The sequence below is a fragment of the Apteryx mantelli genome, unplaced genomic scaffold, assembly GCF_036417845.1.
Source record: "Apteryx mantelli isolate bAptMan1 unplaced genomic scaffold, bAptMan1.hap1 HAP1_SCAFFOLD_406, whole genome shotgun sequence".
Taxonomy (NCBI): Eukaryota; Metazoa; Chordata; class Aves; order Apterygiformes; family Apterygidae; genus Apteryx; species Apteryx mantelli.
Genome location: NW_027118762.1, coordinates 2,819 through 25,057, shown reverse-complemented (window position 1 = coordinate 25,057; position 22,239 = coordinate 2,819). Strand labels below are relative to the sequence as shown.

At 72.0% G+C, this 22,239-nt stretch overlaps 1 protein-coding gene and 1 pseudogene across 1 annotated transcript; one reads left to right on the top strand and one right to left on the bottom strand.

The window, feature by feature from the left end:
• Positions 1 to 542: 542 nt before the first annotated feature.
• On the bottom strand, positions 543 to 21,662 carry LOC136996556 (metabotropic glutamate receptor 6-like; annotated as a pseudogene).
• LOC136996555 (uncharacterized) lies at positions 17,132 to 19,048 on the top strand. Its single transcript, XM_067317448.1, has 4 exons — positions 17,132 to 17,320; positions 17,424 to 17,615; positions 17,773 to 17,915; positions 18,925 to 19,048. Exons 1-4 carry the CDS (start codon positions 17,132 to 17,134, stop codon positions 19,046 to 19,048), a joined length of 648 nt encoding a protein of 215 aa, XP_067173549.1.
• Positions 21,663 to 22,239: the final 577 nt, after the last annotated feature.

Genomic DNA, 22,239 nt, shown 5'->3' with positions numbered 1-22,239 from the left:
GGACGCCTGGGCCCCTCCAAACACCCACGTCCCCCTCCAAAATCCCACGTCCCCTATCTTTGTGTCCCCTGTGGGCCACCCTGGTGTCCCCAAACGCCTCCATCCCCCGACCGCCCGGGTCCCTCCCGGACGCCTGGGCCCGTCCCGGACTCCTGGGCCCCCTCCTGGACGCCTGGGCCCCTCCAAACACCCACGTCCCCCTCTGAAGTCGCACGTCCCCCGTCTTTGCATCCCCTGTGGGCCACCCCGGTGTCCCCAAGCACCTCCATCCCCCGACCGCCCGGACGCCTGGGCCCCTCCCGGACTCCTGGGCCCCTCCCGGACACCTGGGCCCCTCCCTGGACACCTGGGTCCCTCCCGGACGCCTGGGCCCCTCCAAACACCCACGTCCCCCTCCAAAATCCCACATCCCCCGGCTTTGCGTCCCCTGTGGACCACCCCGGTGTCCCCAAACGCCTCCATCCCTCGACCACCCGGACGCCTGGGCCCCTCCTGGACACCTGGGCCCCTCCCCGGACGCCTGGGCCCCTCCAAACACCCACGTCCCCCTCCAAAATCCCACGTCCCCCGGCTTTGCGTCTCCTGTGGCCACCCCGGTGTCCCCAACCGCCTCCATCCCCCGACCGCCTGGACGCCTGGGCCCCTCCCGGACGCCTGGGCCCCCGCGGAGGCGCCGCCGCTCACCCGCTCGGCGCTCTGGGCGGCTCCGAAGAAGATGGGGCCGAAGGCGAGCCAGACGACGCAGGTGGTGTACATGGCGAAGCCGATGGGCTTGGCCTCGTTGAAGGCCTCGGGGACGGCGCGCGCCTTGACGGCGTAGACGGTGCAGGTGAGCATGAGGAGCAGGGCGTAGGCCAAGGCGCCCAGCGTGGCGCCCTCGGCCATGTCGCAGCGCAGCACGGCCCGGGCGCGCGTGGGGTCGGCGCCGGCGGCCGCCTCGTAGTCGACGACGGCGTGCGGCGGCCGCAGCGCCAGCCAGGCGCCCGCCGCCACCAGCTGCACGGAGCTCAGGCCGAACGTGATGGCCAGCTGCGAGCGGGGGCTGATGAAGCGCGGCGGCGTCACCGAGCGCTTCCCTGCGCGGGGGGTGGGGGGGAAACACGGGGAGGGGGTGTTAAAGAGGGGTGCCCGGACGCCTGGGCCCCCTTTGCGTGGGAGCGGAGGGGGCGGCCCGGACGCCTGGGCCCCCCCCGCTCGCCCCTGCGCTGAGTAATGTGGTGGCGTCACCGAGCGCTTCCCTGTGTGGGGAGAAACGTGGGGAGACGGGGGGGGTTAAAGGGGGACCCGGACGCCTGGGCCCCTGCTCGGACGCCTGGGCCCCCCCTGCCCGGACGCCTGGGCCCCTTTGCGCGGGCGCGGAGGGGGCGGCCCGGACGCCTGGGCCCCCCCCAGACTCACCCTGCTCGAAGATGCGGTAGATGCGGTCGGTCTCGGTGAGCAGGGAGGCACCAGGGATGCTCCCGCCCGGACGCCTGGGCCCCTCCCGAGTCCCATTTCCCCCCAAACCCGGACGCCTGGGCCCTTTCCCAGACTCCTGGGCCCTTTCCCGGACGCCTGGGCCCCTCCCAGACTCACCCTGCTCGAAGATGCGGTAGATGCGGTCGGTCTCGGTGAGCAGGGCGGCGCCGGGGACGCTCCCGCCCGGACGCCTGGGCCCCTCTCGAGTCCCATTTCCCCCCAAACCCGGACGCCTGGGCCCTTTCCCAGACTCCTGGGCCCTTTCCCCGGACGCCTGGGCCCCTCCCAGACTCACCCTGCTCGAAGATGCGGTAGATGCGGTTGGTCTCGGTGAGCAGGGTGGCGCTGGGGACGCTCCCGCCCGGACGCCTGGGCCCCTCCTGAGTCCCGTTTCCCCCCACACCCGGACGCCTGGGCCCTTTCCCAGATGCCTGGGCCCTTTCCCGGATGCCTGGGCTCTTTCCCCGGATGCCTGGGCCCTTTCCCGGATGCCTGGGCCCCTTTCCCAGACTCCTGGGCCCTTTCCCGGACGCCTGGGCCCTTTCCCAGACTCCTGGGCCCTTTCCCAGACTCCTGGGCCCTTTCCCGGACGCCTGGGCCCTTTCCCGGACGCCTGGGCCCTTTCCCGGACGCCTGGGCCCTTTCCCGGACGCCTGGGCCCCGCACAGACTCACCCTGCTCGAAGATGCGGTAGATGCGGTCGGTCTCGGTGAGCAGGGTGGCGCTGGGGATGCTCCCGCCCGGACGCCTGGGCCCCTCCCGAGTCCCGTTTCCCCCCAAACCCGGACGCCTGGGCCCTTTCCCAGACTCACCCTGCTCGAAGATGCGGTAGATGCGGTTGGTCTCGGTGAGTAGGGCGGCGCCGGGGACGCTCCCGCCCGGACGCCTGGGCCCCTCCTGAGTCCCGTTTCCCCCCCCACACCCGGACGCCTGGGCCCTTTCCCGGACGCCTGGGCCCTTTCCTGGACTCCTGGGCCCTTTCCCAGACTCCTGGCCCTTTCCCGGACGCCTGGGCCCCGCACAGACTCACCCTGCTCGAAGATGCGGTAGATGCGGTCGGTCTCGGTGAGCAGGGTGGCGCTGGGGATGCTCCCGCCCGGACGCCTGGGCCCCTCCCGAGTCCCGTTTCCCCCCAAACCCGGACGCCTGGGCCCTTTCCCAGACTCCTGGGCCCTTTCCCGGACGCCTGGGCCCCCCCCCCCCAGACTCACCCTGCTCGAAGATGCGGTAGATGCAGTTGGTCTCAGTGAGCAGGGTGGCGCCGGGACGCTCCCGCCCGGACGCCTGGGCCCCTGCCCGGGCTCCTGGGCCCCTCCTGAGTCCCGTTTCCCCCAAACCTGGACTCCTGGGCCCTTTCCCAGACTCCTGGGCCCTTTCCCGGACGCCTGGGCCCCCCCCCAGACTCACCCTGCTCGAAGATGCGGTAGATGCAGTCGGTCTCGGTGAGCAGGGAGGCGCCGGGGACGCTCCCGCCCGGACGCCTGGGCCCCTGCCGAGTCCCGTTTCCCCCCACACCCGGACGCCTGGGCCCTTTCCCAGACTCACCCTGCTCGAAGATGCGGTAGATGCGGTTGGTCTTGGTGAGCAGGGCAGCGTAGGTGACGCTCCTGCCTGGACGCCTGGGCCCCTGCCCGGACGCCTGGGCCCCTCCTGAGTCCCGTTTCCCCCAAACCCGGACTCCTGGGCCCTTTCCCGGATGCCTGGGCCCTTTCCCCGGACGCCTGGGCCCTTTCCCGGACGCCTGGGCCCTTTCCCAGACTCACCCTGCTCAAAGATGCGGTAGATGCGGTCGGTCTTGGTGAGCAGGGCGGCGCCGGGGACGCTCCCGCCCGGACGCCTGGGCCCCTGCCCGGACTCCTGGGCCCCTCCTGAGTCCCATTTCCCCCAAACCTGGACTCTTGGGCCCTTTCCCGGACGCCTGGGCCCTTTTCCAGGACGCCTGGGCCCCTCTCGAGTCCCATTTCCCCCCAAACCCGGACGCCTGGGCCCTTTCCCGGACTCCTGGGCCCTTTCCCGGACGCCTGGGCCCCGCACAGACTCACCCTGCTCGAAGATGCGGTAGATGCGGTCGGTCTCGATGAGCAGGGTGGCGCTGGGGACGCTCCCGCCCGGACGCCTGGGCCCCTCCTGAGTCCTGTTTTCCCCCCAAACCCGGACTCCTGGGCCCTTTCCCGGACGCCTGGGCCCTTTCCCGGACGCCTGGGCCCCCCCCCCCCAGACTCACCCTGCTCGAAGATGCGGTAGATGCGGTCGGTCTCGGTGAGCAGGGAGGCGCCGGGGACGCTCCTGCCCGGACGCCTGGGCCCCTGCCCGGACGCCTGGGCCCCTCCGAGTCCCGTTTCCCCCCCAAACCCGGACGCCTGGGCCCCTCCGAGTCCCGTTTCCCCCAAACCCGGACGCCTGGGCCCCTCCGAGTTGCGTTTCCCCCCCACGCCCAGACTCCTGGGCCCTTTCCCGGACTCCTGGGCCCTTTCCCCGGACTCCTGGGCCCTTTCCCCGGATGCCTGGGCCCCCCCCAGACTCACCCTGCTCGAAGATGTGGTAGATGCGGTTGGTCTCGGTGAGTAGGGCGGCACCGGGGACGCTCCCGCCCGGACGCCTGGGCCCCTGCCCGGACTCCTGGGCCCCTCCTGAGTCCCGTTTCCCCCCAAACCTGGACGCCTGGGCCCTTTCCCGGACGCCTGGGCCCTTTCCCAGACTCACTCTGCTCGAAGATGCGGTAGATGCGGTCGGTCTCGGTGAGCAGGGCGGCGCCGGGGACGCTCCCGCCCGGACGCCTGGGCCCCTGCCAAGTCCCGTTTCCCCCCAAACCCGGACGCCTGGGCCCTTTCCCGGACGCCTGGGCCCTTTCCCAGACTCACCCTGCTCGAAGATGCGGTAGATGCAGTCGGTCTCGGTGAGCAGGGCGGCGCCGGGGACGCTCCTGCCCGGACGCCTGGGCCCCTGCCCGGACTCCTGGGCCCCTCCTGAGTCCTGTTTCCCCCCACACCCGGATGCCTGGGCCCTTTCCCGGACGCCTGGGCCCTTTCCCGGACTCCTGGGCCCTTTTCCCGGACGCCTGGGCCCTTTTCCTGGACGCCTGGGCCCCTCTCGAGTCCCATTTCCCCCCAAACCCGGACGCCTGGGCCCTTTCCCAGACTCCTGGGCCCTTTCCCGGACGCCTGGCCCCCCCCAGACTCACCCTGCTCGAAGATGCGGTAGATGCGGTTGGTCTCGGTGAGCAGGGCGGCGCCGGGGACGCTCCCGCCCGGACTCCTGGGCCCCCTCCTGAGTCCTGTTTCCCCCCACACCCGGACGCCTGGGCCCTTTCCCAGACTCCTGGGCCCTTTCCTGGATGCCTGGGCCCCTCTCCAGACTCACCCTGCTCGAAGATGCAGTAGATGCGGTTGGTCTCGGTGAGCCGGGGGGCGCCGGGGATGCTCCCGCCCGGACGCCTGGGCCCCTCCTGAGTCCCGTTTCCCCCAAACCTGGACTCTTGGGCCCTTTCCCGGACGCCTGGGCCCTTTTCCCGGACGCCTGGGCCCCTCTCGAGTCCCATTTCCCCCCAAACCCGGACGCCTGGGCCTTTCCCGGACGCCTGGGCCCCGCACAGACTCACCCTGCTCGAAGATGCGGTAGATGCGGGTCGGTCTCGGTGAGCAGGGCGGCGCCGGGGACGCTCCCGCCCGGACGCCTGGGCCCCTCCTGAGTCCCGTTTCCCCCCAAACCCGGACGCCTGGGCCCTTTCCCGGACGCCTGGGCCCTTTCCCAGACTCACCCTGCTCGAAGATGCGGTAGATGCAGTCGGTCTCGGTGAGCAGGGAGGCGCCGGGGACGCTCCTGCCCGGACGCCTGGGCCCCTGCCCGGACGCCTGGGCCCCTCCTGAGCCCTGTTTCCCCCCACACCCGGACGCCTGGGCCCTTTCCCAGACTCACCCTGCTCGAAGATGCGGTAGATGCGGTCGGTCTCGGTGAGCAGGGCGGCGCCGGGGACGCTCCCCGCCCGGACGCCTGGGCCCCTCCTGAGTCCCGTTTCCCCCCACACACCCGGACGCCTGGGCCCCTCTCCAGACTCACCCTGCTCGAAGATGCGGTAGATGCGGTTGGTCTTGGTGAGCAGGGCGGCGTAGGTGACGCTCATGCCGAAGCCGAGGAAGAGGCGGCGCAGGGCGCAGACGGCGACGCCCGGCTCGGCCACCATGGGGAAGGTGCCGGCGTAGACGAGGGCGATGCCGGCGAGCAGCGCGTAGCTGAGCTCGCGGCCCGCCGCCCGCACGACGGGCGTGTCGCGGGTGGCGGGCGAAGGCGGCGAGCACGACGGCGGTGGCGGCGAGGCCGGCGGCGGCGAGCGCCAGCGGGGCGGCGGCCCAGGGCGAGCGCCAGGCGAGGCGCAGCAGCGGCGTGGGGCGGCAGGCGGCGCGGTCGGCCGCCGGCCGGCTGCCCGGGGCGCACGGGCGGCACGTGAAGGCGTCGGCGCGGTAGCGCCAGCCCGTGCAGGCCTCGCAGTGCCAGCAGCACGGCACCCCTTCCACGGGCCGCTTGCGCTCGCCGGCGCCGCACGGCCGGCTGCAGGCCGACGGCGGCGGCGAGGACGAGGACGAGGACGAGGACGAGGACGACGCGCCGCTCGCGCCCCATCGCATCTCTTCCGTCTGCGGGGAGAGAGGAACGGCGGGTCGGCACCCACGCGCGGGGGGCCCAGGCGTCCGGGAGGGGAACCCCCCCCCGAGGGGGCCCAGGCGTCCGGGAAGGGAACTTGGACACACTCGTTCAGGGGGCCCAGGCGTCCGGGAAGGGAACCCCCCCCCCCCCACACTCGTTCAGGGGGCCCAGGCGTCCGGGAAGGGGTGGGGGAACCTCCCCCCGAGGGGGCCCAGGCGTCCAGGATACGATAGGGAACCCCCACATTTGCTCAGGGGGCCCAGGCGTCCAGGAAAGGGACCCAGGTGTCCGGGAAAGGGCCCAGGAATCCAGGGAAGGGGCCCAGGCGTCCGGGAAGGGATTGAGGCATCCAGGAAAGGGGCCCAGGCGTCCGAGGGGAAGGGGCCCAGGTGTCCGGGTGGGGGGTGCAGAGGAAGGGGCCCAGGCGTCCAGGCGGGGAAGGGGCCCAGGCGTCCGGGGGGGGTGCAGGGCAGGAGGGGCCCAGGCGTCCGGGGGGGGGGGGTGCAGGGCAGGAGGGGCCCAGGCGTCCGGGGGGACGCAGAGGAAGGGGCCCAGGCGTCCGGGAGGGGAAGGTCCCAGGAGTCCCGGGAAGGGGCCCAGGCATCCGGGGCGGTGCAGGGAAGGGGCCCAGGCGTCCGAGGGGAAGGGGCCCAGGCGTCCAGGGGGGTGCAGGGGAAGGGGCCCAGGCGTCCAGGGGGGTGCAGGGAAGGGGCCCAGGCGTCCGGGGGGAAGGGGCCCAGGCGTCCGAGGGGAAGGGGCCCAGGCGTCCGGGGGGGGGGTGCAGGGAAGGGGCCCAGGCGTCCGGGCGGGGAAGGGGCCCAGGCGTCCGGGGGGTGCAGAGGAAGGGGCCCAGGCGTCCAGGGGGGTGCAGGGAAGGGGCCCAGGCGTCCGGGGGGAAGGGGCCCAGGCGTCCGGCGGGGAAGGGGCCCAGGCGTCCGGGGGGGGGGTGCAGGGAAGGGGCCCAGGCGTCCGGGCGGGGAAGGGGCCCAGGCGTCCGGGGGGTGCAGGGAAGGGGCCCAGGCGTCCGGGTGGGGAAGGGGCCCAGGCGTCCGGGGGAGGCGCAGGGAAGGGGCCCAGGCGTCCGGGGGGGGGTGCAGGGAAGGGGCCCAGGCGTCCGGGGGGGGTGCGGAGGAAGGGGCCCAGGCGTCCGGGGGGGTGCAGGGAAGGGGCCCAGGCGTCCGGGCAGGGAAGGGGCCCAGGTGTCCGGGGGGGGGTGCAGGGAAGGGGCCCAGGCGTCCGGGGCGGGGAAGGGGCCCAGGCGTCCGGGGGGGGTGCAGGAAAGGGGCCCAGGCGTCCGAGGGGAAGGGGCCCAGGCGTCCGGGCGGGGAAGGGGCCCAGGCGTCCGGGGGGGGTGCAGGAAAGGGGCCCAGGCGTCCGAGGGGAAGGGGCCCAGGCGTCCGGGGGGGGGAAGGGGCCCAGGCGTCCGGGCAGGAAGGGGCCCAGGCGTCCGGGGGGGGGGTGCAGGGAAGGGGCCCAGGCGTCCGGGCAGGAAGGGGCCCAGGCGTCCGGGGGGGGGTGCAGGGAAGGGGCCCAGGCGTCCGGGCAGGGAAGGGGCCCAGGCGTCCGGGGGGGTGCAGGGAAGGGGCCCAGGCGTCCGGGTGGGGAAGGGGCCCAGGCGTCCGGGGGGTGCAGAGGAAGGGGCCCAGGCGTCCGGGTGGGGAAGGGAAGGGGCCCAGGCGTCCGGGGGGGGTGCAGGGGAAGGGGCCCAGGCGTCCGAGGGGAAGGGGCCCAGGCGTCCGGGAAGGGGCCCAGGCGTCCGGGCAGGAAGGGGCCCAGGCGTCCGGGGGGGGGTGCAGGGAAGGGGCCCAGGCGTCCGGGCGGGGAAGGGGCCCAGGCGTCCGGGGGGGGGTGCAGGGAAGGGGCCCAGGCGTCCGGGCGGGGAAGGGGCCCAGGCGTCCGGGGGGAAGGGGCCCAGGCGTCCGGGCGGGCAGGAAGGGGCCCAGGCGTCCGAGGGGAAGGGGCCCAGGCGTCCAGGGGGTGCAGAGGAAGGGGCCCAGGCGTCCAGGGGGTGCAGAGGAAGGGGCCCAGGCGTCCGGGGGGGGGGGTGCAGGGAAGGGGCCCAGGCATCCGGGCGGGCAGGAGGGGCCCAGGCGTCCGGGGGGGGGTGCAGGGAAGGGGCCCAGGCGTCCGGGGGAGGCGCAGGGAAGGGGCCCAGGCGTCCGGGGGGTGCAGAGGAAGGGGCCCAGGCGTCCGGGGGGGGGTGCAGAGGAAGGGGCCCAGGCGTCCGGGAGGGGAAGGTCCCAGGAGTCCCGGGAAGGGGCCCAGGCATCCGGGCGGTGCAGGGAAGGGGCCCAGGCGTCCGGGCAGGGAAGGGGCCCAGGCGTCCGGGGGGGTGCAGGGAAGGGGCCCAGGCGTCCGGGCGGGGTGCAGGGAAGGGGCCCAGGCGTCCGGGTGGGGAAGGGGCCCAGGCGTCCGGGCGGGGTGCAGGGAAGGGGCCCAGGCGTCCGGGGGGGGTGCAGGGAAGGGGCCCAGGCGTCTGGGGGAGGAGCAGGGAAGGGGCCCAGGCGTCCGGGCGGGGAAGGGGCCCAGGCGTCCGGGGGGAGGAGCAGGGAAGGGGCCCAGGCGTCCGGGGGAGGTGCAGGGAAGGGGCCCAGGCGTCCGGGGGGGGGGTGCAGGGAAGGGGCCCAGGCGTCCGGGGGGGGGGTGCAGGGAAGGGGCCCAGGCGTCCGGGGGGGGGTGCAGGGAAGGGGCCCAGGCGTCCGGGGGAGGCGCAGGGAAGGGGCCCAGGCGTCCGGGGGGGGGGTGCAGGGAAGGGGCCCAGGCGTCCGGGCGGGGAAGGGGCCCAGGCGTCCGGGGGGGTGCAGGGAAGGGGCCCAGGCGTCCGGGGGGGGTGCAGGGAAGGGGCCCAGGCGTCCGGGCGGGCAGGAAGGGGCCCAGGCGTCCGGGTGGGGAAGGTCCCAGGAGTCCCGGGAAGGGGCCCAGGCGTCCGGGGGGGGGGTGCAGGGAAGGGGCCCAGGCGTCCGGGCGGGCAGGAAGGGGCCCAGGCGTCCGGGGGGGGTGCAGGGAAGGGGCCCAGGCGTCCGGGGGGGGGTGCAGGGAAGGGGCCCAGGCGTCCGGGGGAGGTGCAGGGGAAGGGGCCCAGGCGTCCGGGCGGGGAAGGGGCCCAGGCGTCCGGGTGGGTGCAGGGGAAGGGGCCCAGGCGTCCGGGCGGGGAAGGTCCCAGGAGTCCCGGGAAGGGGCCCAGGCGTCCGGGGGGGGTGCAGGGAAGGGGCCCAGGCGTCCGGGGGGGGGGTGCAGGGAAGGGGCCCAGGCGTCCGGGGGGGGGGGTGCAGGGAAGGGGCCCAGGCGTCCGGGGGGGGGTGCAGAGGAAGGGGCCCAGGCGTCCGGGGGGGGTGCAGGGAAGGGGCCCAGGCGTCCGGGCGCACCCGCAGCCGCAGCGCCCCCTGCACCCAGGTGCCCACGGGCCGGTAGGAGCCGCCGGAGCCGTCGGGCGCCTGGAACTGGAAGATGTCGTAGCGCCCCGGCGCGTCGCCGTTCGCGTTGAAGCTCACCGGCGTCCCCGCGCTCCCTGCGCCCCAGTACCGACCAGTTCAAACCAGTACAAACCAGTACGCACCAGTATGCACCAGTGCGCCCCTGTCGGGACCGGTTCGCACTGGGGCGCACCAGTATAAACCAGTGCGGACTGGGGCCGTCCTGCCCGAACCTCCCCGGCGGGAGGCCGCGGGTTGGCGCAGCAGCCGGTGCTCCCAGTATGGCCCAGTATAAACCAGTCCCCCTTCCAGTCCATCCCAGTCCCCCCTAATCTTCTCCCAGTTCCCTCCCAGTTGCCCCCAGTCTGCTCCCAATCCCTTCCCATTACCCCCCACCCTCCTCCCAGTGCCCCCCAGTCCCTCCCAGTCCCCCCTAGTCCCATCCCAGTCCCTCCCAGTTCATCCCAGTCCCTCTTAATCCCCTCCCAGTCCCCCCCAGTGCCCCCTAATCCTCTCCCAGTCCCTCCCAGTCCCTCCCAGTCCCTCTTAATCCCCTCCCAGTACCCCCAATCCCCTCCCAGTTCCCCTAGTCCCCTCCCAGTTCCCCCTAACCCCCTCCCAGTCCCTCCCAGTGCCCCCCAATCCCTTCCCAGTCCCTCCCAGTCCATCCCAGTTCCCCCTAACCCTCTCCCAGTCCCCCCCAGTCCCCCCCCCAGTCCCCCCTAACCCCCTCCCAGTCCCCCCCAATCCCCCCCAGTTCCCCCTAACTCCCTCCCAGTGCTTCCCAGTGCCCCCTAATCCTCTCCCAGTCCCTCCCAGTTCCCCCAATCCCCTCCCAGTCCCCCCCTAATCTCCTCCCAGTGCCCCCCAGTCCCCCTCCCAGTGGCTCCCAGTTCCCCCCAACCCCCTCCCAGTGCCCCCTAATCCCCTCCCAGTGCCTCCCAGTCCCCCCAGTCCCATCCCAGTCCCCCCCAGTGCCCCCGTAATCTCCTCCCAGTCCCCCCAATCCCCTCCCAGTGCCTCCCAGTCCCTCCCAGTGCCCCCCAGTCCCCCCAACTCCCTCCCAGTCCCTCCCAGTGCCCTCCCAGTGCCCCCCGGCGCCGCGCACCGTTGAAGGCGAGGCGGCGGATGTGGGCGAGGAGGCGGCGGCCGTCGGGGGGGGCGGCGCGGGGGCAGAGGCCGAAGCCGCCGCCGTGGGGGGGCCGCTGGGGACAGTCCTCGGCGAGCAGGGCGTGCAGCGCCCGCGCCATCGCCAGCACCGCGTCCACCACGAACTGCACCTTGCCCTCCTGCTCGTAGGGCGCGTCGCGGCCCACCCGCTCCCGCCCTGCCCCACACGCGTGGCGTCGCCGGGGGGTGCGTGGGGGGGGGGGGCACCGGGGCCTCAGCGCCCGCGGGTGCCCCGCGGCGGGGCAGGGACGCGGGGACGCAACGTGGCGGAGGGGCGAGCTGGGGGCGCCGCGCTATGGGGCTGGGGGGGGGGGCGGATGTGGGTCCCCCGCGTGTGGGGCAGGCACCTATGGGTGCTCGATGTGTGGGGCGGGGGCCCATGGGTGCCCCCCGTGGGGCGGGGACACGGGGATGCAATGGGGCGGGGGGGCGGGGGGAGAAGGAGGCACCTGGGGGCTCCGCGCTATGGGGCTGGGGGATGTGGGGGGGTGTTGCGGGTCCCCCACGTGTGGGGCAGGCACCTATGGGTGCTATAAGTGTGGGGCAGGCACCTATGGGTGCTAGATGTGTGTGGGGCAGCGAGCCGGGGGTGCCCCACGGGTGGGGCAGGGGGGACGGCGCCGTGGGGTGGGGCCTGCCCGGGGGGCGGGGCCTGGGTGCCGAGGGGCGGGGCCTGCCCGGGGGGCAGCCTACCTGTGCACTTGCAGGGAAGGGGCGGGGCCTGGGCGCGGGGGGCGGGGCCTGGGCGTGTGTGGGGGGGGGAGCAGCCTCCCTGTGCACTTGCAGGGCAGGGGCGGGGCCTGGGCGCCGGGGGGCGGGGCCTGGGCGTGCGTGGGGGGGAGCAGCCTACCTGTGCACTTGCAGGGAAGGGGCGGGGCCTGGGCGCCGGGGGGCGGGGCCTGGGCGTGTGTGTGGGGGGGGAGCAGCCTCCCTGTGCACTTGCAGGGAAGGGGCGGGGCCTGGGCGCCGGGGGGCGGGGCCTGGGCGTGCGTGGGGGGGAGCAGCCTACCTGTGCACTTGCAGGGAAGGGGCGGGGCCTGGGCGCCGGGGGGCGGGGCCTGGGCATGTGTATGGGGGGGGAGCAGCCTCCCTGTGCACTTGCGGGGAGGGGGCGGGGCCTGGGCGCCGGGGGGCGGGGCCTGGGCGTGTGTGTGTGTGTGAGCAGCCTACCTGTGCACTTGCAGGGAAGGGGCGGGGCCAGGGCGCCAGGGGGGCGGGGCCAGGGAGCAGCCTCCCTGTGCACTTGCAGGGCAGGGGCGGGGCCTGGGCGCGGGGGGCGGGGCCTGGGCACGTGTGTGTGTGTGCAGGGGGGAGCAGCCTCCCTGTGCACATGCGGGGCGGGGGCGGGGCCTGGCCGCCGGGGGGCGGGGCCTGGGCATGTGCAGGGGGGGAGCAGCAGCTTACCCGTGCACTTGCGGGGCGGGGCCTGGCCGCCGGGGGGCGGGGCGGGGGCGGGGCCGGGGCGGGGCAGGCGGCAGGCGAACTCCTCCTCCCAGAACTCGTGGAACCAGCGGTTGCGGCGGTTGTTCTCCAGCGAGCGCGACTGGAAGTAGGCGTCGAAGCCTGCGCCCCCCCCCCCACCCCCGCCCCCCACGGCGTCACGGGGGGCGGGGCAGGGGGCGGGGTCAGCCCCACGGCATCACGGGGGGGTGTGGGGGCGGAGTCAGCCCCACAGCGCCAGGGGGTGGGGTCAGCCCCACGGTGTCATGGGGGGGGGCGCAGGGGTGGGGTCAGCCCCACAGCACCAGGGGGCAGGGGGCAAAGTCAGCCCCATGGCATCATGGGGGGTGCAGGGGGTGGGGTCAGCCCCATGGCATCATGGGGGCGCAGGGGGTGGGGTCAGCCCCACGGCGCCATGGGGCAGGGGGTGGGGTCAGCCCCACAGCATCATGGTGGGCACAGGGGGCGGGGTCAGCCCCACAGCGTCACAGGGGGTGCAGGGGGCGGAGTCAGCCCCATGGCATCATGGGGGCGCTGGGAGCATCAGCCCCACGGTGCCATGAAGGGCACAGGGGGGTGGGGTCAGCCCCACGGCATCATGGGGCAGGGGGCGGGGTTAGGGGGCAGCCCCACAGCGGGGGGGCTATGGGTCACGCCGTGGGTCACGCCATGGGTCGTGCTGTGGGTCGCGCCGTAGGGTGCTATGGGTGGCGCTACGGGTTGCGCCGCGGGGTCACGCCGTGGGTCACGTCACAGGGTGCTACGGGTCATGCCGTGGGGCAGGCCATGGGGCAGGCCATAGGGTGGTGCTATGGGTCACACTGTGGGTGGCGCTAGGGGTCACGCTATGGGTCACACCGTGGGGTGCTACGGGTGGCGCTAGGGGTCACGCTATGGGTCACGCCGTGGGGCGCTACGGGTGGCGCTAGGGGTCACGCTATGGGTGACACCGTGGGGCGCTACGGGTGGCGCTAGGGGTCACGCCGTGGGTCACGCCGTGGGGCGCTACGGGTGGCGCTAGGGGTCACGCCGTGGGTCACGCCGTGGGGTGCTACGGGTGGCGCTAGGGGTCACGCCGTGGCTCCGCCTCCTCCGGGCCCTGCGCGGGCGCCATCTTGGCCCCCTCCCTCCCCACCCCCACCCGTGACGGGGACGCCGCCGTGGGGCAGCCGTGGGTCGCAGCGCCGTGGGGCAGCCGTGGGGCCCTCACTCACCGGGGAGGGAGGCGCGCGTGGGCAGCACGGTGATGGCGCCCTGCGCCGCCGCCTCCAGGCCCTGCACGGGCGCCATCTTGGCCCCCCAGCTGTCGGAGCCGACCCAGGCGAAGTGGCCCGAGAGGTTGGCGCGAGCCGTCGCCGCCAGCAGCCGCCTGCGAGCGCAACGCTGCCGTCAGCCCCGCGGCGTCGCGGGGGGGGACTGGGAGGCACTGGGATGGACTGGGAGGGACTGGGAGGGACTGGAACGGACTGGGAGTGGGACTGGGGGGCACTGTGAGGGACTGGGAGGGACTGGGAGTGGGACTGGGGGGCACTAGGAGGCACTGGGACGGACTGGGACGGACTGAGAGGGGGACTGGGGGGGCACTGGGAGGCACTGGGAGGGACTGGGACGGACTGGGAGGGGGACTGGGGGGGCACTGGGAGGCACTGGGAGGGACTGGGACGGACTGGGAGGGGGACTGGGGGGCACTGGGAGGCACTGGGACGGACTGGGACGGACTGAGAGGGGGACTGGGGGGGCACTGGGAGGCACTGGGAGGGACTGGGACGGACTGGGAGGGGGACTGGGGGGCACTGGGAGGCACTGGGATGGACTGGGACGGACTGAGAGGGGGACTGGGGGGGCACTGGGAGGCACTGGGACGGACTGGGACGGACTGGGAGTGGGACTGGGGGCACTGGGATGGACTGGGAGGGACTGGGATGGAGTGGGAGGGGGGACTGGGCCCAACTGGGAGGGACTGGGATGGACTGGGATGGACTGGGATGGACCCGGAGAGACTGGGAGGGGGACTGAGCCCAACTGGGAGGGACTGGGATGGACTGGGAGGGACTGGGGCCTCACTGGGGGGGACTGGGAGGGGTCTGGGCCCAACTCAGGGGGACTGGGGGGGCACTGGGATGGACTGGGATGGACTGGGAGGGACTGGGAGGGGGACTGGGCCCAACTGGGAGGGACTGGGAGGGACTGGGAGGGGTCTGGGCCCAACTGGGAGGGACTGGGAGGGACTGGGAGGGGTCTGGGCCCTACTGGGAGGGACTGGGAGGGGGACTGGGACAGACTGGGGGGTTACTGGGCCCAACTGGGAGGGACTGGGAGGGACTGGGCCCCTCGGGGGGGTTAGGGGGCAGGCGGCAGCTACCGCTCTGTACTGGGGGAGCTGGGGGGGGTGTTACTGGTCTATACTGGTCTGTACTGGTTTATACTGGTCTGTACTGGTGTGTACTGGGAAGGGGGAGAGGTGCTGGATACTGCCCCAGCAAGCGCTACCGGACCAGGAGGGCTGGTGGCGGTCACCGCTCTATGCCGGGACGCCCGGGGGGGGTTTTACTGGTCCGTACTGGTTTATACTGGTCTGTACTGGTTTATACTGGTCCCTACTGGTGCGTACTGGGACGGGGGACACACGCCAGACGCCGCCCCGGCAGGCGCTACCGGACCAGGAGGGCTGGTGGCGGTTACCGCTCTATCCCAGGGTGCCCGGGGGGGGTTTTTACCGGTCCATACTGGTTTATACTGGTCTATACTGGTTTATACTGGTCCCTACTGGTTTATACTGGTCTGTACTGGTGTGTACTGGGAAGGGGGAGAGGTGCTGGATACCGCCCCAGCAAGCGCTACCGGACCAGGAGGGCTGGTGGCAGTTACCGCTCTATGCCGGGGCACCCGGGGGGGGGTTTACCGGTCCGTACTGGTTTATACTGGCCTGTACTGGTTTATACTGGTCCGTACTGGTGCATACTGGGAAGGGGAACACGCACTGGACACCGCCCTGGCAGGCGCTACCGGACCAGGAGGGCTGGTGGCAGTCACTGCTCTATGCCAGGGCACCCGGGGGGGGTTTTACCGGTCCATACTGGTTTATACTGGTCTGTACTGGTTTATACTGGTTTATACTGGTGTGTACTGGGAAGGGGGACACACGCCAGACGCCGCCCCAGCAGGCGCTACCGGACCAGGAGGGCTGGTGGTGGTTACTGCTCTATCCCAGGGTGCCCGGGGGGGTTGTTACCGGTCTGTACCGGTCCATACTGGTCCCTACTGGTTTATACTGGTCTGTACTGGTGTGTACTGGGAAGGGGAACATGTCCCGGACGCCGCCCCGGCAGGCGCTACCAGACCAGGAGGGCTGGTGGTGGTCACCGCTCTATGCCGGGGCGCCCGGGAGGGGTGTTACCGGTCTGTATCGGTCCATACTGGTCCATACTGGTTTATACTGGTCTGTACTGGTGTGTACTGGGAAGGGGAACATGTCCCGGACGCCGCCCCGGCAGGCGCTACCAGACCAGGAGGGCTGGTGGTGGTCACCGCTCTATGCTGGGGCGCCCGGGAGGGGTGTTACCGGTCTGTATCGGTCCATACTGGTCCATACTGGTTTGTACTGGTCTGTACTGGTGTGTACTGGGAAGGGGGACATGTCCCGGACGCTGCCCCGGCAGGCGCTACCGGACCAGGAGGGCTGGTGGCAGTCACTGCTCTATGCCAGGGCACCCGGGGGGGTTTTTACCGGTCCATACTGGTTTATACTGGTCTATACTGGTTTATACTGCTCTGTACTGGTTTATACTGGTGTGTACTGGTGCATACTGGGAAGGGGAACACGCCCTGGACACCGCCCTGGCAGGCGCTACCAGGACACACGGGCTGATGGCGGTTACCGCTCTACGCCGGGGTGCCCGGGGGGGTGTTACCGGTCCGTACCAGTGCGTACTGGCCTATACTGGTTTATACTGGTCTGTACTGGTCTGTACTGGCGCGTACCGGATGTCGTCCTCGTGGGCGAAGAGGACGACGGCGCGGGCGGCCGACGTCTCCATGAGGCGCCGCACGACCTGGGCGAACTCGCCGGGCGCCGGCTCCCGCGGCAGCTTGATCGACTGGGCGATGCACAGCCCCCCTGTGTACGAACCAGTATAAACCAGTATAGACCAGTATGAACCAGTACGAACCAGTACGCACCGGTACGCACTGGTGCGACCCCCCCCCCCCGGCCCGGCCCGGGTGGCTCCAGGGAGCTGGTGCTGCCCTGGGAGGTGCTGCCTCCCTCCCAGTAAGGCCCAGGGCTCCTCCCAGTACATCCCAGTGCCTCCCAGTACGACCCAGTGCCCCCCGCAGTATAGCCCAGTGCCCTCTGAGCGCTCCCAGTACACCCCAGTGCCCCTCCCAGTCCCTCCCAGTGTGTCCCAGTGCCCCTCCCAGTACATCCCAGTATGACCCCGTGTTCCCAGTACACCCCAGTGCCCCTCCCAGTACACCCTTGTCCTTCCCAGTATGGCCCAGGGCCCCTCCCAGTACATCCCAGTATGACCCCGTGTTCCCAGTACACCCCAGTGCCCCTCCCAGTACACCCTTGTCCTTCCCAGTATGGCCCAGGGCCCCTCCCAGTCCATCCCAGTGTGTCCCAGTGCCCCTCCCAGTGCTCCCAGTCCCTCCCAGTGCTCCCAGTACAGCCCAGTGCCCCTCCCAGTACAGCCTAGTCCCTCCCAGTCTGGCCCAGTGCCCTGCCCAGTGCAACCCAGTCCCTCCCAGTACCCCCCCAGTATAGCCCAGTGCCCTCTGAGCGCTCCCAGTCCAGCCCAGTGCCTCCCAGTGCCCCTCCCAGTGCCTCCCAGTACACCCCAGTGCCCCGCCCAATGCTCCCAGTATGGCCCAGGGCCCCTCCCAGTCCATTCCAGTATGTCCTAGTGCCCCTCCCAGTGCTCCCAGTCCCTCCCAGTGCTCCCAGTACACCCCAGTGCCCCCCCCAATGCTCCCAGTATGGCCCAGGGCCCCTCCCAGTCCATTCCAGTATGGCCCAGGGCCCCTCCCAGTGCTCCCAGTACAGCCCAGTGCTCCTCCCAGTTCCTCCCAGTGTGTCCCAGTGCCCTGCAGTCCATCCCAGTGCATCCCAGTGCCTCCCAGTCTGTCCCAATACCCCTCCCAGTGCCTCCCAGTACGTCCCAGTGCCCCTCCCAGTCCATCCCAGTGCCTCCCAGTGTGTCCCAATGCCCCTCCCAGTCCCTCCCAGTGCCTCCCAGTGCCTCTCCCAGTGCCCTGCAGTCCATTCCAGTCCCTCCCAGTCCATCCCAGTGCCCCTCCCAGTACATCCCAGTGCATCCCAGTCCCTCCCAGTGCCTCCCAGTCCATCCCAATGCCCCTCCCAGTGCCTCCCAGTGCATCCCAGTGCCTCCCAGTGCCCCCCAGCCCATCCCAGTGTGTCCCAATGCCCCTCCCAGTCCATCCCAGTGCCCTGCAGTCCCTCCCAGTGCTCCCAGTGCCTCCCAGTCCCTCCCAGTGCCGCTCCCAGTGTGTCCCAGTGCCCTGCAGTCCATCCCAGTCTGTCCCAGTGCCTCCCAGTCCATCCCAGTCTATCCCAGTCTGTCCCAATGCCCCTCCCAGTCTATCCCAGCCTGTCCCAATGCCCCTCCCAGTGCTCCCAGTCCCCTCCCAGTGTGTCCCAGTGCCTCTCCCAGTCCCTCCCAGTGCGTCCCAGTGCCCTGCAGTCCATCCCAGTGCATCCCAGTCCCTCCCAGTGCATCCCAGTCCCTCCCAGTGCCTCCCAGTCCATCCCAGTGCCTCTCAGTGCCACTTCCAGTGCAGCCCAGGGCCCCTCCCAGTCCCACCCAGTGCCTCCCAGTGCCCCTCCCAGTGCTCCCAGTGCCTCCCAGTCCATCCCAGTGCCTCCCAGCGCCCCTCCCAGTCCCTCTCTGTGTGTCCCAGTGCCCCTCCCAGTCACTCCCAGTGTGTCCCAGTCCCTCCCAGTCCCTCCCAGTGCATCCCAGTCTGTTCCAGTGCCCCTCCCAGTGCCCCACAGTCCATCCCAGTGTGTCCCAGTCCCTCCCAGTGCCCCTCCCAGTGCTCCCAGTACACCCCAGTGCCCCTCCCAGTCCATCCCAGTGCCTCTCCCAGTCCCTCCCACTGTGTCCCAGTGCCCTGCAGTCCATCCCAGTCCCTCCTAGTGCCTCCCAGTCCATCCCAGTGCCTCCCAGTGCCCCTCCCAGTGCCTCCCAGTCCATCCCAGTGCCTCCCAGTGCCCCTCCCAGTGCCTCCCAGTGTGTCCCAGTCCCTCCCAGTGCCCCTCCCAGTGTGTCCCAGTGCCCTGCAGTCCATCCCAGTCCCTCCCAGTGCCCCTCCCAGTGCTCCCAGTGCCTCCCAGTCCCTCCCAGTGCCACTCCCAGTGTGTCCCAGTGCCCTGCAGTCCATCCCAGTCTGTCCTAGTGCCTCCCAGTCCATCCCAGTCTATCCCAGTCTGTCCCAATGCCCCTCCCAGTCCATCACAGTCTGTCCCAATGCCCCTCCCAGTGCTCCCAGTCCCCTCCCAGTGTGTCCCAGTGCCTCTCCCAGTCCCTCCCAGTGTGTCCCAGTGCCCTGCAGTCCATCCCAGTCCATCCCAGTGCCCCTCCCAGTCCCTCCCAGTCCCTCCCAGTGCATCCCAGTCTGTCCCAATGCCCCTCCCAGTGCATCCCAGTTGCCTCCAAGTGCATCCCAGTGCATCCCAGTGTGTCCCAGTCCCTCCCAGTGCTCCTCCCAGTGCATCCCAGTGCCTCCCAGTGCCTCCCAGTCCCTCCCAGTGCATCCCAGTCTGTCCCAATGCCCCTCCCAGTGCATCCCAGTTGCCTCCCAGTGCCCCTCCCAGTGCATCCCAGTGCCTCCCAGTCCATCCCAGTCCATCCCAAAGCCCCTCCCAGTGCTCCCAGTCCATCCCAGTGCCTCCCAGTGCCTCCTAGTGCCCCTCCCAGTGTGTCCCAGTGCCCTGCAGTCCATCCCAGTCCCTCCCAGTGTGTCCCAGGGCCCCACCCAGTCCCTCCCAGTGCCTCCCAGTGCATCCCAGTCCCTCCCAGTGTGTCCCAGTGCCCCTCCCAGTCCATCCCAGTGCCTCCCAGTGCCTCCTAGAGCCCCTCCCAGTCCATCCCAGTGCCCCTCCCAGCGCCTCCCAGTGCCCCCCAGCGCGTCGCGCCGACGGACCGGCCTGGCGGGAGCTGTGCAGGAAGGCGTCGACGCCGCTCTGGCCGTAGCTGCCGTGGGAGGCGAGCGTGGAGACGTAGCTCCAGCCGAGGGCCCGCACCAGCGCCACCACGGCGCGCGCCTGCTGCGAGTCGGGCGGCACCACGCGCGAGAAGAACTCGTAGCGGCCGCCGGCGCTCAGCTCCGGAGCTGTCGATGCGTAGCTGATCTGCGGGATCTGCTCCGGAGGGAGGGAGAGGGAGCGGGAAGGCGGCTCAGCGGTGCCGCCCCGGCCTGCGCCTGCTGCGAGTCGGGCGGCACCACGCGCGAGAAGAACTCGTAGCGGCCGCCAGCGCTCAGCTCCGGAGCCGTCGACGCGGAGCTGATCTGCGGGATCTGCTCCGGAGGGAGGGAGCGGGAGCGGGAGCGGGAACGCGGCTCAGCGGTGCCGCCCAGGCCTGCACCCACGGGGGCCCAGGCGTCCGGGGATTCCGCCGCGCTCCCTAATCCCCTCCCCCCCCCCCAATCCCCCGCTGGCCACTTGGCGCCGCCCCGGGGGATTCTGGGTAACGGCCCCCCCCATCCCCGGCCTCATTAGGGGCCTCGTTAGCCCCCGGGGGGGGGGGAGGGGAGAAGGTTCTGGAAGCTGCTCCCGGCCCCGGGGACCCAGGCGTCCGGGGACACGCGTGTCACGTGTGGGCGGGGGGGCCACATGCTTCCCACATGGAGCTGCCGGGAGCCACACGCCTCCCACACGCTTCCCACACGGATCTGCCAGGGGCCACACGCCTCCCACATGCTTCCACACGGAGTCGCCAGGGGCCACACGCCTCCCACACGCCCCCAACACGCCCCAACACGCCTCGTAGCCCTAAGAGCCGCAGCACGTCGGCCTCCATGATGGAGACGGAGCCCCACGCGTGTCCCACACGGCCCCAACACGCCCCAACACGCCTCGTAGCCCTAAGAGCTGCAGCACGTCGGCCTCCATGATGGAGACGGAGCCCCACGCGTGTCCCACACGCCCCCAACACGCCCCAACACGCCCCAACACGCCTCGTAGCCCTAAGAGCTGCAGCACGTCGGCCTCCATGATGGAGACGGAGCCCCACACGTGTCCCACACGCCTCCCACACGCCCCAACACGCCCCAACACGCCTCGTAGCCCTAAGAGCTGCAGCACGTCGGCCTCCATGATGGAGACGGAGCCCCACACGTGTCCCACACGCCCCCAACACGCCCCAACACGCCCCAACACGCCTCGTAGCCCTAAGAGCTGCAGCACGTCGGCCTCCATGATGGAGACGGAGCCCCACACGTGTCCCACACGCCCCCAACACGCCCCAACACACCCCAACACGCCTCGTAGCCCTAAGAGCTGCAGCACGTTGGCCTCCATGATGGAGACGGAGCCCCACGCATGTCCCACACGCTCCCAACACGCCCCAACACGCCTCGTAGCCCTAAGAGCTGCAGCACGTTGGCCTCCATGATGGAGACGGAGCCCCACGCGTGTCCCACATGCCCCCAACACGCCCCAACACGCCCCAACACGCCTCGTAGCCCTAAGAGCTGCAGCACGTTGGCCTCCATGATGGAGACGGAGCCCCACGCGTGTCCCACACGCCCCCAACACGCCCCAACACGCCTCGTAGCCCTAAGAGCCGCAGCACGTCGGCCTCCATGATGGAGACGGAGCCCCACACGTGTCCCACACGCCCCCAACACGCCCCAACACGCCCCAACACGCCTCGTAGCCCTAAAAGCTGCAGCACGTTGGCCTCCATGATGGAGACGGAGCCCCACGCGTGTCCCACACGGCCCCAACACGCCCCAACACGCCCCGAACCGCAGCACGTCGGCCTCCGCGACGGCCCCGAAGCCCCCCCCCCGGCCGCGCCGTACCGCAAAGAGCCGCAGCACGTTGGCCACCATGATGGAGACGGAGCTGGCGGAGGCGCCGATGACGCCGACGAGGCGCTCGGGCGGGGGCCGCTGGGGGGGCCGCCCGTCGGCGCAGCGCCCCTCGGCGGCGGCGCCCCCCTCGCGCTGCAGCAGGGCCTGCACGAAGGAGAGCGCCTGCTCGAGGGCGTAGGTGTCGCGCGAGCACGTGTCGAGGATGCGGGCGCCCAGCGTGACGTTGGGCAGCAGCGCCGGGTCGCCGTTCACCAGGTCGAGGGCGTAGAGCATGGCCTCGAGGCGCTGGATGCCCTGCTCCTTCCGCAGGGCGCCGCACGGCACCCCCGGCGGCCCCCGCGCGTGCACCGGGAAGAGCCCCCCCAGCGTCAGGTCGCCCTCCAGGCGGATGGCGTGCGGCTGCGTGGGCGCCGGGTCCCCCCCGGCCCCCCCGCAGCCCCACGTCGCCAGCAGCAGCAGCAGCAGCGGCGGCAGCTCCATGTTGCGGCCTGCGGCGGGGGGGAGATGGGGGGCAGGATGAGGCCTTGGGGGTCCTCAGCACTGTGGGGGGGGGGATATGGGGGGCTGGAGTGGGGGGGGCAGCGTGGGGGCAGGAGGAGGCCCTGGGGGTCCCTGGTGCCATGGGGGGAGCGTGTGTGGGGTGGGACAGGGGGGCCCTGGGGGTCCCCAACTCTGTGGGGAGGGGGTGTGGGGCAGGATGGTGGGGCCCTGGGAGACCCTGGTGCCATGGGGGGGTTGTGGGGCAGGACAGGGGGTCCCTGGGGGTCCCCAGCACTGTGGGGAGGGGATGTGGGGCGGGATTGGGGGGCCCTGGGGGTCCCCAGCACCGTGGGGAAGGGGTGTGGGGCAGGATGGGGGGGCCCTGGAGGTCCCCAGCATTGTGGGGAGGGGGTGTGGGGCAGGACGGGGGGGGGTCTGGGGGTTCCTGGTGCCATGGGGGGTGCGTGTGGGGCAGGAGGGGGGGCCCTGGTGCTGTGTGGGGCAGGATGGGGGGGCCTGGGGGTCCCCAGCACCATGTGGGGCAGAATGGGGGGTGCCCTGGGGGTCCTCAGCACCA